We start from the raw sequence: 18,950 nt of genomic DNA on the forward strand, positions 1-18,950 counted from the left end.
CAAAAAAAAAAAAAAATGCTTATTTTGTATTTTTTTTTGTACTAGCACCAGAAAAACGCTCTCAAAGACGCAAAACAGAAGTTTTTTTTTTCTGCCTCTAAACAGTAAGCTTAAAAAAAAAAAGCATTTAGACTACCTAATGTGCTTGGACACACAGGATAATATTAGTTGGTTTCTACAGACAAAATGCTAAATTCCTCTAAGAGCAGCGTTTTTTTTTTTTTTTTTTAAATCAGTGTGCATGGAGCCTTATACTTTCAGAAGGCCTAATATTTTTATAGCCCAGCCCTTTATTATTAAAAGCTGTGCTTTTTTTGTCACTACTTGTAAATAATTGTAAAGTACTGCAGAAGAGTACTTTACAAAGAAAGTAAATGGGGCATTTGCGTAGTCACAGTGGAGGTACAGATTCCAGTAATAAAAAAAAATGAAACCGTTAAGTATAAAAATTGTGGTGACAGAGTTGAGCTTTAAAGCAGACATAGTAGCTCCATTCTGGGAGTGCTAAATGTGGGATCCTGAAAGCCTGTTGAAAGTTAGTTGTTATGAGCAGTATTAGAAAATCTAAAATTACCTTTGTTAAGAAGCTTTTTCTTTTCTGCAATTTGCTGTTTTAGTTGGTGAACTTGTTGTAGCAGTTGCTCCACAGAATATTCACTTTCTACAACACGAGAGCAAGTTTCCTACAGACATAGCAAGCTGTTACTTTTCACTAACACAGGCTGTTGGTGCATATGAATAGGAGAATGTAGCAATCATCAGTAAGAAATGAAACAATTTTAAAATTATAAAAGAAAAAAAAGTTACTTGGACTGTACCTATTTACAGTGATAACCATATCAAATTTACCAAAGTGGAATTTTAATTAGGCTGCTATACTAATGTATTTTAAATAAAATCTCGGTGTAATTTCAGTGCAGATAGATTTATAGTTAGAATGTTTTATTTCACATTTTATATGTGCTATGAGAGACATTTGTAGATCAACCACTAGAGGGAGCGCACACTAAACTTTATAATCCTGTCCGGTTTTGATAATAGGTATAAACCAGGTACAGACTGCATTATTTTCTATCAGCCACCCACAGTGATGAATGGGAACATTATGTAATGAACTTATATGGCTGCCAAAATATACACATACAGGTTTAATAAAAATCATACACAGAAACAAATCTTCTAAAGGGTACACATGCTCTGGTGACAGCTGCCTATAACAGCATATCCCCTAACTGTAGAAAGATCTCTTAACTACTTCAGCTCCGCCCCATAGCAGAAATCATGCTACAGATATATATACACACACGATTTTTCATTTCTGGGTAGGGGGCGTGCACCCTACCTGCGCCACCAATCGTGATTAATTGCAGACGCCTGGCGATTGCCGAAGATCTCCAACTGAGGAGAACTGTTAGTAAACAATACAGTTCTCCCTGCAATAAGTCACTGGTCGCCACCATTACTAGTAAAAAAAAAAAAAAACCCCAGTGTATATACCGCCATTTGTAAACCTTCATGTAAACCAATTAATTTACACATATTGGGGTTTTTTAGCAAAGACGTAGCGGAATACATTTTGGCCTAAATTTGAGGAAATTTTGATTTTTTTTTTACTGGACATGTTTAATAGCAAAAAGTCAAAAATATATATTTTTTTTTTTTTCAAAATTGTCGATCTTTTCTTTTTAAATAGCACAAAAAATAAAAACTGCAAAGGTGATCAAATACCACCCAAAGAAAGCTGAATTCGTGGGGAAAAAAAAAAAAGACGTAAATTTCATTTGGGTGCAGTGTTGCATGACCGCATAATTGTTAAAGTAAAGCAGCGCCATAACACAAAAAATGGCCTGGTCAAGAAGGGGAGTAAATCCTCTGGATTCCTACTCCTTCCTACCATGTCTATCCGCAAGAAGGCAAGTTAAGACGCAAAAAAACAAGAAAACTACTGACAGGCCATTACCACACTACTCTGTCCAGTCGGGTATATGTATCTTTTTTTTTTTTTTATTGAGCTGTATTCAATACAGTTGGAGAGTTTCTCCCACCTACCAGAAAACAAAATGAGATACAATGCAAAAGGGGTGACAGTTGCAAAAAAAATCTGACATGTTTTAGCCTACCTCTCTTCTACTAGAGGGGGACTCTATCTGAACACTAGATATCAGTAATTATCCCTAACTTTGTCCATGTGCATGACATACACAACAGTTAAATGTCACCAAAATGTCAAAAACAATAAAAATATTATTTATATATATATATAAATATATATATATAAAAATAAATAAAACTTTTTGCTATAAAAAACATATCCAATAAAAATAAATAAGATTTCATCATAAATCTAGGCTAAAATGTATTCTGCTACATGTCTTTGCAGAAAAAAAAACAAAAATCACAGTAAGTGTATATTAATTGGTTTACGTGAAAGTTATAGCGTCTACAAATGGTGGTATATATAATGGAATTTAAATTTTTTTTATACTAGTAATGGCGGCGATCAGCGACTTATAGCCAGAGTGCGGCAGGCATTCTGAGAATGGGTGGGAACTAACTGCCACTGACATCTCCTGTGACACGAATACAGTGATCAGTGCTAATATAAAACACTGGACAAGAAGGCGTTAACATCTGGGGCAATCAAAGGGTTAATTGTGTTAGGGAGTGTTTTTGTGTTGTGTTTTACCAAGGAGACTTGCATCTTTCTAGCTCTCTGCTGTGCAGAGATAGAAAGCAGCACGTCCATGCTGACAGGAGAGAAATCTGTGTTGTTTACACACAGATCTCTCTCCTCTCATCTTTGCCGACGTTCGGATGACAATCACCGGCTGGGACCCGGTGATTGACATCCTCAGAAGCCAATAGCAGCGCAGGTAGGCCGGCACACATTCCTCCTACCCAGAAATACACAATCACGTATATCTACATGAATTTGTCCAGTGAAGCCACCCTGTAGCAGTACATCTGCTATGGGGCGGCGGGCAAGTGGTTAAAGATGTAATTTTTCTTTTGTTGTGTCAATTGTTTGAGAATTTATGGAGGAGTTAACACTAAGCGCTGTGTTATATAAGGTTTCAATTGGCTTCATGAAGTTTCAGTAGGTTAGGAGTAAACCCCCTCTTTAGTGGCCAGGTGCAGAAAGGCATTTATTCCATATTGACCTAGCATGTGCATAATTTATATAGCAATAAATTTTGCACATGCTTGGTCAAAAATGAAAAAAAATCTTCCCAGTATTCTGAGGGTTGGTCATTCTGTGATCATATGCTCTGCAAATATTCCATATTTTTCTATCTATAGCCACCTTTACACATTAATGAAAACAACAAGAGGAATCAGACTTGCTTCTATGGCACAGCTTACCTTTAGTTCCTCCTGTAGACTTGTACACATAGCTGTAATTTTACTAACTTCCTTTACAGTTCCATCTTTGTGAAAAAAGTCCAAGCTTTAAAGATAAAAAATAAGATTGCCTACAATTATAAAGTTAGGTTTTTCTATGTTATAGGGAACATTTAGAAATGTTAATTAGGTCGAAGCAATACTCTATTCTGCAGACTACATTATTATTATTATAAAGGATTTATATATTGCCAGTTTGCTCAGCGCTTTACAATATAAGGGAGACAGTACAATTACAATAGATTTCAGTACAGAAGGAATATGGAGCTTACAATCTAAAGGAAGGGGGAGGTGATGATCTGATAGAGGTGATTCAGGTACAGTTCTTAGGTGGAGGTGGAGTAGGCTTCCCTGAATAAGTGAGTTTTCAAAGATCGCCTACATATCCCATGATAACATGCTGCCTGCAAGCAGAGATTCCTGTATTGACTGTTCCCTCAAACTCTTCCTCCCAGCACCTCTGTAGTTCAGAAGCCAAGTCCTGCAAAATGTGACACAGCATTGCCTATTCAAAGGGCATAGTAAATATGGGCCATGGAAATCAAGGAAGTAGATGTGTGTGATTCTTTAAAAATGTACATTTTCAAACTTAAACTTTTTCAAAAGAACAAGCTGTTCTGCAGATGTAGCAGTAAGAGGGCTGCTGAGAAAAACCATTTGCCACGGATAGGGGGGTCAGTTTTTATTTATTTACTGCATATTAAACCTTTATCCCAATTTTAATAGATACTCACACAGCCTAGGCGATCAGATCAGAAGTGGAAGTTCTCCTCCCCCCCCCCCCCCCCCCCCGCAGTCACATTACAGGTCCCTGTCAGACTATTCACAGTGTGTAGTCACAGCTGGGTGCCCATAATAAAGATGCTGGAGAAAGAGACACAGGGTGAAAATGGCTAGCCTGAGCACAGCGCTGGAACGCAGGACAAGTGAGTGGCTGTTTAGTAAAAGTCAGCAGCCAGCTACAGTTTTTGTAGCTGCGGACTTTCGATTTTTAAATAGGAGACTGGAGCTCTGCTTTAATGTCCTTTATCTAAAATTCAGAAGCAAAAATGCAGGGATTTGTTTGTTACCTGTAAACAACCTAATGCCCACCTATGCTTTTTAACAGCTTGGTTGAATCCAAGAGACACACATGATCCAGATAAGGTTTTGTATGCTTGTTGCTCTGACATTCCAAGGTTGGCAATAATTAGAGGAATTTTCTGACAATCACTGAAACGAAAAATAAAGTACATTATTTTGTGTATGTCAAACATCTAATGTTACCGAAACATGAACTTTCAAAGAGGTGAGTGAAAAGAAGAAAAGTGGTGCATGGGAACTTAAGTACAATCAATGAAGAATGCGATTTGTCACTTGCTATGTCTAAGATACACTGATGGATGCTGGAATACTGCATGGATGACCACTGGATCCCTCTGACATGGAATGGGAATATGGATTTGAGATTCTTTTATAATATACACAGCAAACAAGTGGAGAATCAAGAATTGCAGCAACACAAGAGAATATTCAAGCGGTTTTCATAATTGAATCAGAAGATCAGAATCAATAGTTGACATGAGAAGTGCAATTTTTCCTTATTGTTTTTTAACTAGCTTCATGTAGGTTTTTTTTTTTTATTAGTGAAAACCTGTGTGTATAGACGCCACTGTTACTGACCTCCCATTCTAAAAATACTGTTTACCTGGCTGTCATGCTGATCAAATTGCTTCAGCAACCTGTAACAAGTATGCATATTAGGAGTTCTGGCTGTTATTATATCCATGCCTATTCTCCATCAGTGACAGAGTAATAAAGCCATTTGACCAGCATGACAGATAGGCATCTAGTATAGGTAGTCTATAAGTGCACACGTAAAGTAATGAGAGGCAGCAAGAAGCCGCTCCTTAAAGTGGTTGTAAAGGCTCAGTAGACAGAGCAGCAGCTTGGGAGTGACCCTGCTCAGGTGTCCCCATAGCATGCTGCTTGCTATGGAGGCACTAGGCAGGAGGGAGGGGACTGGAGCACCAATGGGGGACCTGATTAGGAGGTGGCTCAGGAATGCTCTGCGCAAAACCATTGCACAGAGCAGGTACAGTGCCTTGAAAAAGTATTCATACCCCTTGACCCCCGGTTCACACCTATTTTGCACGGGCACAAGAGCCCATTTATTTGAATGGATTCTCGTGCCCATGACACGCAGGGAAAAAGTTCCTGCACTTCTTTGGAAAACGCAGCCTGCACGGGAACCTCGGTTCCCAGTACGTTTGCGTTTTCCAGTATGAGCGGTGTGCCATTAGAACTAATGGCACCCGCCCGCGGGTCAGCATTTCTCTGTGCGGGTGCACGGATTTTCATGCGGATCCGCAGTGGCACCACCCGCACAGATGTGAACCTAGGGTGAAATTTTCCACATTTTGTCATGTTACAGCCAAAAACGTAAATGTATTTTATTGGGATTTTAGTGATAGACCAACAAAAAGTGGCACATAATTGTGAAGTGGAAGGAAAATGATAAATGGTTTTCACAATTTTTTACAAATAAATATCTGAAAGTTGTGGCGTGCATTTGTATTCAGCCCCCCTGAGTCAATACTTTGTAGAACCACCTTTCACTGCAATTACAGCTGCAAGTCTTTTTGGGTATGTCACTACCAGCTTTGCACAGCTAGAGAGGGAAATTTTTGCCCAATCTTCTTTGCAAAATAGCTCAAGCTCTGTCAGATTGGATGGAGAGCGTCTGTGAACAGCAATTTTCAAATCTTGCCAGATTCTCAATTGGATTTAGGTCTGGACTTTGACTGGGCCATTCAAACACAAGAGTATGCTTTGATCTAAACCCTTCCATTGTAGCTCTGGCTGTATTTAGGGTCGTTGTCCTGCTGGAAGGTGAACCTCCGCCCCAATCTCAAGTCTTTTGCAGACTAACAGATTTTCTTCTTATATTGCTCTGTATTTAGCTCCATCCATCTTCCCATCAACTCTGATCAGCTTCCCTGTCCCTGCTGAAGAAATGCATCCCAACATCATGATGCTGCCACCCCCATATTTTCCGGTGGGGACCGTGTGTTCAGGGTGATGTGCAGTGTTAGTTTTCTGCCACACATAGTGTTTTGCTTTTAGGCCAAAAAGTTAAATTTTGGTCTCATCTGACCAGAGCACCTTCTTCCACATGTTTGCTGTGTCCCCCACATGGCTTCTTGCAAACTGCAATTGGGACTTCTTATGGCTTTCTACAATGGCTTTCTTCTTGCCACTCTTCCATAAAGGCCAGATTGTGGAGTGCCCGACTAAGTTGTCCTGTGGACAGATTCTCCCAGCTGAGCTGTGGATCTCTGCAGCTCCTCCAGAGTTACCATGGGCCTCTTGGCTGCTTTTCTGATTAATGCTCTCCTTGCCCGGCTTGTCAATTTAGGTGGACGGCCATGTCTTGGTAGGTTTGCAGTTGTGGCATACTCTTTCCATTTTCAGATGATGGACTGAACAGTGCTCCGTGAGATGTTCAAAGCTTGGGATATTTTTTTTTTATAACCTAACCCTGCTTTTAACTTCTCTACAACTTTATCCCTGACCTGTCTGGTGTGTTCCTTGGCCTTCATGATGATGTTTGTTCACTAACAAACCTCTGAGGGCTTCACAGAACAGCTCTATTTATACTGAGATTAAATTACACACAGGTGGACTCTATTTACTAATTAGGTGACTTCTGAAGGCAATTGGTTCCACTAAATTTTAGTTAGGGGTATCAAAGTAAAGGGGACTGAATACAAATGCACACCACACTTTTCAGATATTTGTGAAAAATGTTGAAAACCATTTATCATTTTCCTTCCACTTCACAATTATGTGCCAATTTGTGTTGGTCTATCATATAAAATCACAATAAAATACATTTACGTTTTCGGTTTCAACATGACAAAATGTGGAACATTTCAAGGGGTATGAATACTTTTTCAAGGCACTGTAAGTATAACATGTTTGTTATTTGGAAAAAAAAAAAAAAACATGAACATTTAATATCACTTTAACAACTTGGGAGCTGCCAGAAAGTTACAACAGTCCCAGTTGGTGACAACTGGACAGGAGTTGGGAATGCTTTCCTTCTCACTGACAGAATGATAACGACATACTGACAAGATGTTCCTAAACAAAGTCAACTGATTGGAACTCAAAGAATGCTTTAGAAAAAAAGCTATTTTGGGGGGAAAACAATACTGTTGCTGTATATTGTAGTTTCAATTTTTTTGGTATACAGAATTACAGACTTAAAGATTCAGATTGGAAAAAATATTCATTATCAAACATTATTGTCACCCACACAATTCTTATTGTTAGCACAAGAAATTAATAAACAGAACTTGCCTGTCTTGTGGTTTATGTAAAGCATACTCCATGCGATGAGTCGATTCTCTCTCTGTTGTACACTGTGAGGTGACTAACAAAAATACAAGACCTGGATTTGAAAGGCTGATCTGCAAGTTCTCATGTAGAAGTCTCTCCCTTAGAGTCATTGTCTGACTTGTGTTATCCCGAAACTTGTACCATCCAATTACATCCTGTGTTAAAAAAAAACAAAAAGCACAGGAATATAAGAATTACAAGTTGGCATAATAATTCACAAAACATAAAGATAAATTCCATGTATTGATATTTTATATATAGTTACATTGGTCCATCTTGGCTGATGCCTCTGGAAACTGCAAATCACTGAAGTAGACACTGCTACTCCAGGAACCTCTGCAGCTGCCCTGCTGCATTCTGAACACTGAAGGTCAGCCATTTGACACAAGCGCCATTCAGAGAATGCTTTGCCCCTTCTAAATGAATGCAAAGAATTCTCTGACTGGAGTAGTGGCGTCTGCTTCAGTGATTTCCAGGGGCATCATCTAGGCATGTTATATACATAGTTACATTGGTCCAAGCTGGATCAATGTAACTACAGTGAGGAACAGAAGTATTTGAACACCCTGCAATTTTGCAAGTTCTCCCACTTAGAAATCACAGAGTGGTCTGAAATTCACATTGTAGGTGCATTCCCACTCTGAGAGACAGAGTTTTAAAAAAAAATTCAGGAAATCACATTGTATGATTTTTAAAGAATTTATGTGTCTTGCACTGCTGAACATAAGTATTTGAACACCTGAGAAAATCAGTGTTAATATTTGGTACAGAAGCCTTTGTTTGCAATTACAGAGGTCAAACGTTTCCTGTAGTTCTTGACCAGGTTTGCACACACTGCAACGGGGATTTTGGCCCACTCCTCCACACAGATCTCCTCTAGATCTGTCAGGTTTCGGGGCTGTCGCTGAGCAACACGGAGTTTCAGCTCCCTCCAAAGATGTTCTATTGGATTTAGGTCTGGAGACTGGCTAGGCCACTCCAGAACCTTGATATGCTTCTTACGGAGCCACTCCTTGGTTATCCTGGCTGTGTGCTTCGGGTCGTTGTCATGTTGGAAGACCCAGCCACGACCCATCTTCAATGCTGACTGAGGGAAGGTGGTTATTGCTCAAAATCTTACAATAAATGGCCCCATTCACCCTCTCCTTAATACAGTGCAATCATCCTGTCCCCTTCACAGAAAAGCACCCCTAAAGCATGATGTTACCACCCCCATGCTTTACAGTAGGAATGGTGTTCTTGGGATGCAACTCATCCTTCATTTTCCTCCAAACACGACGAGTGAAGTTTAGACCAAAAAGTTCTACTTTGGTCTCTTCTGACCACATGACTTTCTCCCATGCCTCCTCTGGATCATCCAGATGGTCATTGGCAAACTTCACACGGGCCTGGACATGTGATGACTTGAGCAGGGGAACCTTCCGTGCAATGCATGATTTGAAACCATGACAGCGTAGTGTCCTACCGACAGTGACCTTTGAAACTGTGGTCCCAGCTCTCTTCATGTCATTGACCAGCTCCTCCCTTGTAGTTCTGGGCTGATTTCTCACCTTTCTTATCATCAGTGATACCCCACGAGGTGCGATCTTGCATGGAGCCCCAGTCCGAGGGAGACTGATAGTCGTCTTCAGCCTCTTCCATTTTCTAAAAATTGCTCCAACAGTTGATCTATTTTCACCAAGCTGCTTGGCAATTGCCCCGTAGCCCTTTTCGAGCCTTGTGGAGTTCCACAATTTTGTCTCTGGTGTCTTTTGACAGCTCTTTAGTCTTGCCCATGGTAGTAGTTGGCGTCTGACTGACTGTGGGGTGGACAGGTGTCTTTAAAGAGCTCAGACAGGTGCTACTAAGTTAGATTAATGAGTGGAGTAGAGGTGGACTTTTTAAAGGCACAGTAACAGGTCTTTAAGAGCCAGAATTCTTGCTGTTTCTTAGGTGTTCAAATACTTATGTTCAGCAGTACAAGACAAATAAATTGTTTAAAAATCATACAATGCGATTTCCTGAATTTTCTTTTTAAATTCTGTCTCTCAGAGTGGGAATGCACCTACAATGTGAATTTCAGACCCCTCCATGATTTCTAAGTGGGAGAAATTGCAAAATCGCAGGGTGTTCAAATACTTCTGTTCCTCACTGTATGTATAAAATATCTATACCTAAAATTCATCTTTAATAAAGAAGACAATCCAGTGATCACTACTCCATAAAAAGGTTAGCACTCTGCTTTTGTAAAACATAGTAAAAATAATTCCATTCTTTAGAATTATTTGACTACAGATTAAAATACAATCCCATGATGACTTCCATGGTGCACAAGAGGAGTATTAAGAGTTGATGTTCAGTATTTCCATAACTACATGCCTGTAATCAATATTTAGAGTAAAACTACCATCTCTGAGTCCTGCTAAGACTTCGTTCTTAGGTTTTGTTTTGACCATCAAATGCTCAAGCTTCTTCCTTTTTGTCATACATATCCCGCCTAGAGTTGTCTATAAAAAATATCATACCTGGTAAATGGGAGCCAGTGGTAAATGGTTACCTTCCTAATATGTAAAACTACACTGTATGCCCATCCACAATCACCAAGTGGGATTTCAAGGACAGATACCATTAAATGCTTCTTGGAACCTAATGGAAGATTTTGAACACACTTTAAACAGTGATATGTATTTTTCCTGTGTTTCAATGAGAAATTTGGTGAATTACTGGTTTAATTAATGATTCACCACTGATTGCTTGTAAAGAATTATAGAAAGCTAATAGTTATTTATCTGAATGAACCGTCATTGGAGGTAGGTGAACTAATGGCAGGCTTTGCCTCTGTCAACTAAATCATGTCTACCTATGTAAGGTAAGGTCAGCTTTCGTATTAGGGATACAGAGCCTCAGTATACTAAAGTGTCTTTTTTTAGCTTCTTTATTAAATAATTTTTAGCATTATATGGCAATGAGTATGGGAGCAGCAATAATATACAAAAAGGCATGGCGCAGAGTGCCGACAATTGTGTGGTGACCATTAAAAGGTTACATGGTTTGAAAAAAAAAAAAACCCACAATACAAACATACAAAAATCGACAACCCTGCCACCTTAAAGAGTAACTCCACTTTTTTTTTTGTCCTCAACAACTTGCCCCTCTGGGTGATCTATGAACATTGCAAAGATTTTAACAAACTTTGTTGCAAATTCCTACATTTTGTTATTCTGAAGAAATAGCTGTATGTTTGTAGGTGTCCATGAACAGACTAAATCTGTATGGGGGTGGTTTTATAATTATCAATCAGCTGCTGCACCTGCAGGGTTCGAATGAGAAAATTGGCAGGGTCTGCATCACTTTAGATGTGATTTCCCTTTGGGAGTATCTCACCAAAAATGACAGTAGTTGGTAGTTGTTGCTGGGGATGCTGAAAATCCGATTTGTATCTTAGTGCAGACTTCTGGTAAATTAGTAAGCCAATCACACAAGCAGGAAATTACATTTTCATGGGGTGTTCCGTACAGTGTGCAGAATGCCTCCAGGCAGCTATATTGCATTTTACAAAAAACTACAGTGCTGCAGATTGAAAAGAAAATGTCATTTTTAATATCATTCAATTACAATATGACTTGAGTCACAATTGCACGTGCGTGCACACACACAGAGTTAGGTACATATATATTTGGACACAGGCACACTTTTCATACTTTTGGCTCTGTATACCACCAGAATAAATTAAAACAAAACAATTCAAATGAATTTGTAGTGCAAACTTTCAGCTTTAATTCAAGGGGTTGAACATAAATATCAAGTACAAATTTTAGGAACTGCAACCATTTTTATACACAACCCCTCCATTTTCAGGGGCTCAAATGTAAATGGACAAATGAAAATAATCATAAATAAAATGTTCATTTTTAATATTCTGTTGAGAATCCTTTACTGGCAATGCCTGCCTGAAGTCTGGAACCCATGGGAATTACCAAAGACTGGGTTTCCTCCTTTCTGATGCTTTGCCAGATTCTGACTGCAGCTGTCTTCAGTTGTTCTTTATTTGTGGGTTTTTCTGCCTTTATTTTTGCCTTCAGCAAGTGAAATGCATGCTCAGTTGCGTTGAGATTATTATTATTATTATACAGTATTTATAAAGCGCCAATAGTTCACTCGGCGCTGTACATTACAGAGGGGGACAGAACATGTGACAGAACAATACCAATACAATGCAAAACATGAGAGGATTGAGGGCCCTGCTCTTTGGAGCTTACAATCTAGGAGGGAGGGGATAGTGGTACAGGAGGAGATAGCTGTGGGGGATGGAGTGGTAGGAAGAGTGGAGGAGGTCGGCAAGTGAGCAGGGGGTGGGGTAGGCTTCCCTGAAGAGATGGGTTTTCAGGGTGTGCCTAAAGGTGAGGAGAGTAGGTGATAATCTGATGGGTTGGGGCAGGGAGTTCCAGAGGATGGGTGACACCCTGGAGAAGTCCTGGAGGCGGGCATGGGAGGAGGAGACCAGAGAACTAGAGAGAAGGAGGTCTTGTGAGGAGCGGAGTGTGCGTGCTGGGCGGTACTTGGATATTAGGTCAGTGATGTAGTTCGGGGCAGTATGGTGGACAGCTTTGTACGTCAGCGTTAGGATTTTGAATTTGATCCGTTGCGCAATCGGAAGCCAGTGGAGGGATTGGCAGAGGGGGGTGGCGGAGACAGAGCGGTTGGAAAGGTGAATGAGTCTGGCAGCCGTATTCAGGATCGACTGAAGCGGGGATAGCCAGCGGCGAGGCAGGCCAGTGAGGAGGGAGTTGCAGTAGTCGAGTCGTGATATGATGAGAGAGTGGATGAGCTGTTTAGTGGTTTCTGGGGTTAGGAATGTGCGGATTTTGGCGATGTTGCAGAGGTGGAGTCTGCACGAGTTTGTTAAAGATTGGACTTGGGGCTGGAAGGATAGGTTGGAGTCCAGAATGACACCAAGTACTCTGGCCTGCGGGGCGGGTTTGATGGTAGCGTTATTCGATGTGATAGAGAAGTCAATGGGGGGTGGTGTCCGGGCTGGAGGGAAGACAAGAAACTCGGTTCAGTTTAAGGAAGTGGAGCGACATCCAGTCTGATATTTCGCTCAGCAGGTGTGTGATTCGGGCGGGACCGAGGGGGTGAGGTGGGGGGTTGAGAGATAGATTTGTGTGTCGTCGGCATAGAGGTGGTAGTTGAAGCCGTGAGAGTGTATGAGTTGGCCAAGGGAGGAGGTGTAGATGGAGAAGAGAAGGGGCCCGAGGACAGAGCCTTGAGGGACCCCAACAGAGAGGGGGAGTGAGAGGGAGGTGGTAGCATTATAGGTAACGCTGAAAGAGCGTTGTGACAGGTAGGATGAGAGCCAGGAGAGAGCAGAATCTCTGAGGCCGAGGGAGTGTAGTTTTTTGAGGAGGAGGGGGTGGTCGACTGTGTCGAAGGCCACAGAGAGGTCAAGGAGTAGGAGCACTGAATAGTGGCCATTAGCTTTGGCGGTTAGCAGGTCGTTGGAGAGTTTGAGTAAGGCAGTTTCGGTGGTCAGGAGATCAGGTGATTGACCCGGCCATTGCAAAATATTGCACTTCTTTTCCTTCAAAAGTTCCTGGGTTGCTTTTGCAGTGTGCTTTGGATCATTGTCCATCTGTACTGTGAAGCGCCGTACAATCAACTTTGCAGAATTTGGCTGAATCTGGGCTGACAGTATCTCTCTAAACACTGCAGAATTCATCCGGCTGCTTCTGTCACATCATCAATAAATACCAATGAACCAGTGCCACTGGAAGCCATGCATGCCCATGCCAGCACACTACCTTCGCCATGTTTTACAGATGATGTTGTGTGCTTTGGATCATGAGCTGTTCCAAGCTTACTCCATACTTTTTTCATCCCGTCATTCTGGTACAGATTAATCTTAGTTTCATTCATCCAAAGAATGCTTTTCCAGAACTGGTCTGGCTTTTTTAGATTTTTTTTGGCAAAGTCTAAGCTGGCTTTTCTATTCTTCAGGCTTATGAATGGTTTGCAAAATTTTTTAGACGTTTGGAGCGCATTGAGTGGAGAGGCTTGTATTCATGGCATTTATACCGGGAGAGGAGGTAGAGTTGGAAATGCATCGAGCCTTTGTAGCAGAAGGCCCAAATCTATCCAATGAAGATGAGGATATTAAAATTAAGTTCAGGGAACATAAAAAGCTTGTTATTAAACGTCTTAATCGGAAATGGGATGTATGCTTCTTGGAAGCTTATATTAGACAGAGTATTATCCCACGTGGTTTGAGAAGCAAGGTAGTTCCAGCTGAACATTTACATAATGAAAGGTTTTTGGAGAAATGGAAAGTGCTGTGTATAGAACATGGGATTAATGGTATGAAACTCATTGTCGAGGAGGAAAAATTACAACTTGAAGAATTGGATCAGGCAATTAGTAAAAGTGCATTAGGTTTAGATCCCTTCAAAAATCAGGAGAACTTTGAAAAATATAATGAACAATTGAAAAAGGAAGTTGAAAAAGTACAAAAAAATCTTAGAACTACTAAACAAACTAAATTTAGACGTGATCTAAAAGATTGGGAAACAGGTGAGATATTTGATCTCACTACAAAAAGAAGTAGAAGTCGATCTAAACGGAGAGTATTTCGCTCACATTCTAGATCAATGGGAGAAACCATGTCCAGTGAAAGTGACTCTGAAAATCTTGGAAAATCTGTCTCTTTTTTAGACCAACAAAAATGGAGAGCCTCCTCATATCCATCAATCACAGATGGGAAGAGGATCCAAAAAGAAAGTAGAGGAATCCTTAAAAAACAAACATCAGGAGGACAAGGGCAGAACAAGAAGCCAAAGGAGGTAGTAGAAGAGAATATCCATGACAATAAGGTAATCAATTTGGCTAATTTTCCACTCAGAAGGGAACATATTTCTTTGTTGAACAAAGGTATGTCCTTCTCACCAGTGACCCCCATGGACGAGTTCGAGGTATTTAAAGATGTTAACTTATTTCTAAGAAAAGTTTTCTTGAGAATGATACATGGTAATCCCACTATTTTGGAGGACATGGCCTCTGACCCGTCCATTGAGGACCGCAAGATGCTAGATATGTTGATATCTCTCATAGAGGAAAATGAGGATGGTGATGAGAGTGTAATAGACCTGGATAATTCCAATAATATAAATAGGAAGGTTGATCTGAATATTAGATCGACAAAAATGCCGAAAATTCGCTCCAATATGAGGATCTCGACATTTCTAGATTTTGTTGCTGATGACCTTAGAAATCTTGAGTGGAAAATGCCAATTGGTGATAATCTTACCAAAAAAGAAAGAAAAACTCTTAAAGAACTAAAAGAGACCAAAGATATTGTTATTAAGAGAAGCGACAAAGGGGGTAATGTAGTGATTTTGAATGAACAAAACTATGTTAGGGAGGTGAAGCGCTTATTGAGTGATTTATCCACATATAGGAAAGTGACTGTGAATCCTTTCCATATGGTGGTAAAAAAACGAAATTCCATCTTAATACTAGGAAAAGAAGTGGGTTTGTTAACTAAAAAAGAATATGACTATTTGAGAACTGAAGAATTTAATCACCCTGCTTTTTACATTATCCCTAAAATACATAAAAATCAAGAAAATCCTCCAGGTAGACCTATTGTTTCAGCCATTAATGGTCCCCTAGATAAAACAGGGAAATATATAGATTTGTTCCTTAAAGATATGGTTCCTAATCTCCCCTCCTATGTAAGGGACACTAAAGATGTGTTGGCTAAGATTGAAAACATGATCATTAATGATAACTCCATTCTAGTGGGAATAGATGTGGAATCACTTTACACCTCTATCCCACATGAATGTGGTGTGAGATCAGTCTCCTATTTTCTTGATAAAACATATCCTAGTTTGGGAGGACAGAACGAATTTATTAGTGAGCTATTGGAGTTTGCATTAAAACATAACTTTTTTCAATTTAACAATACCTTTTATCAACAAACTAGAGGTACCAGTATGGGAGCACCGTGGGCTCCTGCCTACGCATGTCTCCACTTGGGGTTTTGGGAGGAGCAGGTTGTCTTCAGATCATCAAGATTTCTTGCTAATGTCCAGATCTGGTTAAGATATATAGATGATGTGTTCCTTGTGTGGCGAGGAACATCTGAGGAATTAAAATTATTTTTGGGAGAGTTAAATCAGAACTCCTTCAACATTGGACTTACGTATATATTTGATGAAAGATGTATTTCTTTTCTGGATCTGGAGATTAGACTTGAGAATGGAAGACTCCTTACAAAGACATATAGAAAACCTACTGCTGCCAACACCCTACTAGAGGCAAGAAGCTATCATCCACGTTCACTGATTTCAGGGATTCCAGTGGGACAGTTTTTGAGATGTCGGAGAAATTGCTCAAACATCAATGACTTTAGAATGGAGGCTCAGGAACTCTATAGAAGATTTAGAGAAAGGGGATATTCCCACTCCCAAATTAGAAATGCTCGGAGACGGGCATATCAAACTGACCGTAAGGACTTATTATCTCCTAAAAAGGATGTAAAGGCTAAACCGAGTGATCAACCTGTTAGAATGATAACCCAATTTGGAGCCCAATGGCAAGATGTAAAATTGATATTAGAAAAACATTGGAAGATTCTAACTCAATGTCCTAGGTTGAGTAAGATTGTAGGTGAGCGCCCCCAGATGGTAGCAAGAAGAGCACCAAATCTTGGTGACCTCCTTATTCATTCAGATTATCAACCATTAAAACAAACAACATGGTTAAAATCACGTACCAAGGGGATGTTTAAATGCGGAAAAATGTCAAATCTGCAAATATGTGGATCGTACGGATTCCTTTTATGACTCAGGAAATAACACTCATTATAAGATTCAGAGTCTCATAAACTGCTCCACAGTGAGAGTATTATATATCTTAACCTGTCCCTGTAAAAAGATGTATGTGGGTAAGACTAAAAGACAACTCAAAGTACGAATAGGTGAACATCTTAGAGATATTAGATCAAATGACCCTGACAGTAATCTTGCCCAACATTATGCCAAATATCATGGAGGTAAACTGGACGGTACAAAAGTAAAAGGTTTCTATGCACTGCACTTCCCACAAAGGAGAGGTGATTTTGACAGAGAACTGCTTAAAAAGGAGAAACACTGGATATATAAACTTGATACACTGTACCCTAAGGGGTTAAATGTGGAATGTGACCTCCAAGTGTTTTTGGAAAAATAGGTTTATAGGACTAAGTACCTGCTTATTGCCATGCGGTGGGCAATTTACGGCATTTTTTTGTCTTTATAAAGGGTTGGACTTTAGATTAAATAACCCCAAAATAAACCTATATATATTGGGAACATTAACAAAAATATGGATGATCTTATGGTATGAGCTTCTATATAGCTCTAAAAAATGTAAAAGGAGTGATTGTCTGGCTAATTGTCCCTTAGTACCTCCTCTTTTTGAACAATAACCACACCATAGGATGGTTGCCTGAGAATTGAGGTATTTTTGTTGAAATGACCCTTATGAGAACTCTCAGGTTATATTGCCATCTTGTGGTGTCTTTTGGTAATTTACATTGTCTCTTAAAAAACTTGATTCAATGAATAGAATTGTTGATTCTCTGATTTATATCGCCATCTTCTGGTTAAAATGTGATAAAGGCCTTAATTGACTGGTATGTTTAATTCATGATCTTTTGATCAATATATGCAATGTCAAAATTGTCAAGCCTCTCCCCTCTCTGTGGACTCCAGCCGTCTGTCTTTTTAATTATATTCAACAAAGACCAGCAGCTGTGCTAAGTATTTAGCCCCCTTTTTTTCTTCCATTAGGAACAATTGCAGGTTAGCTTTTTTGCATAAATGGGTGGGTCTTTACCCACTATAAATAGGAAATTGAAATGCAGTTGTTTCATTGGTCCTGACGAAGCTGAGTGAGATACGCCCATCGGCGAAACGCGTTGACGTCATACGTCAGATACGTCACTTCCGGTCATGCGCATCAGGTGGAACGCACGCTGACCCACAAGGAGGAAGCCATTTTCACATGCCATGAGGCAAGTGTGAGCAGCAAAAGCGCCAAGAAGGGGCTGGAACCCGCGGTATATCGGCGGATGTCAGCGGTGGTTCCTAGGCCTTTGTGGCCGTGTATGGCAGTACCCATGAAGGACATCTCTTTCATTCCTAATACCCACAGCACAGGTGGTGAGTGGATTGTTACAGGACATTAGATATATGGTCCTCTGTAATCTTTATGACACCTATATATCTTACTGAGTGGAAACTCTGTCAGTGACTTCCCACATATCATTTATCTCACTACAGGATGGGGACATCATGGTGCGTTGTGTAGGATACAGGATATACCACATATATTTCAACAGGCAGAAGATCTTGTGGGATATGTCCTGTTTTCCCTACGAAAGGTGGTGTGTAGTCCACATATAGTGGTGAAGATACCATTTCAAGCAGAGTGTTGCTTTTTGCATCTTTTCTTCCACCCTGGGAATAAATGGGGCATATTTTCATTCAAGAGCTCTAGGATACAGCTGTTTATATTACAGATGAATGGGCCCCAACCACGTGTGCTGGCACAGGAATGTATTGCATCATATATTTGACATTTAAGTCTCCTTCCATACAGGCTTAGGCTTGGTGTTCTCTTTTTGACGCATATTGTGCTTGCTGCTTTGCATACATGTGATATTTATATCCATAGTACAATTTTGGATTCCCTGACTGGGATTCACCATAATGGTATTGTTCTATTTATTTATAATATTCAATATTATGGTATGCCTATGGTATAATTTTTGGATACACCTCTTTTGGGAAGTGTTCACCTATGTGTCTGTGCTACAGGGACATTAGACTCTTGCAGTCATTTTCTCTGTTGCACATGCATAAAGACCGGTCTTGGTGTCATTTTATATGGTTTTAGGTCTGTCTATGTGTATTGTCTCATACTGAGGTGATGGTAAACCAGGGCGAATGCCCATATGTCATATTTATATATGTGTAATAAAGCATAATTTTTGGAAATTTTTCTGAGTGTCACGTTCTGTTCATAATGTAGCCGCTTTTTCTGTGAATTTCTTTTCACAAATCCTCTTTTTTTGAATGCCTCTTTTGGCTACTGAATGGAGACCAAATTTTGGGTGACATGATAATTCATTTGACAACCTCTTA

The 18,950-nt window shown here is 39.9% G+C and overlaps 1 protein-coding gene across 3 annotated transcripts in view; it reads right to left on the reverse strand.

The window, feature by feature from the left end:
- ABRAXAS1 (abraxas 1, BRCA1 A complex subunit) overlaps window positions 1–18,950 on the reverse strand; it is a 39,752-nt gene that overhangs the window by 4,742 nt on the left and 16,060 nt on the right. For all 3 annotated transcript variants that reach the window (XM_089670530.1, XM_089670529.1, XM_089670528.1), the window contains exons 5-8: window positions 7,747–7,940; window positions 4,495–4,614; window positions 3,364–3,448; window positions 575–683 (exon numbers count right to left, since the gene is read on the reverse strand). In XM_089670530.1, the coding sequence (XP_089526656.1) occupies window positions 575–683; window positions 3,364–3,448; window positions 4,495–4,614; window positions 7,747–7,940 (508 nt within the window). The remainder of the gene's footprint in view (window positions 1–574; window positions 684–3,363; window positions 3,449–4,494; window positions 4,615–7,746; window positions 7,941–18,950) is intronic.

The sequence above is a fragment of the Staurois parvus genome, unplaced genomic scaffold (assembly GCF_062004578.1).
Source record: "Staurois parvus isolate SC_StPar_1 unplaced genomic scaffold, SC_StPar_1.0 ptg000091l, whole genome shotgun sequence".
Taxonomy (NCBI): Eukaryota; Metazoa; Chordata; class Amphibia; order Anura; family Ranidae; genus Staurois; species Staurois parvus.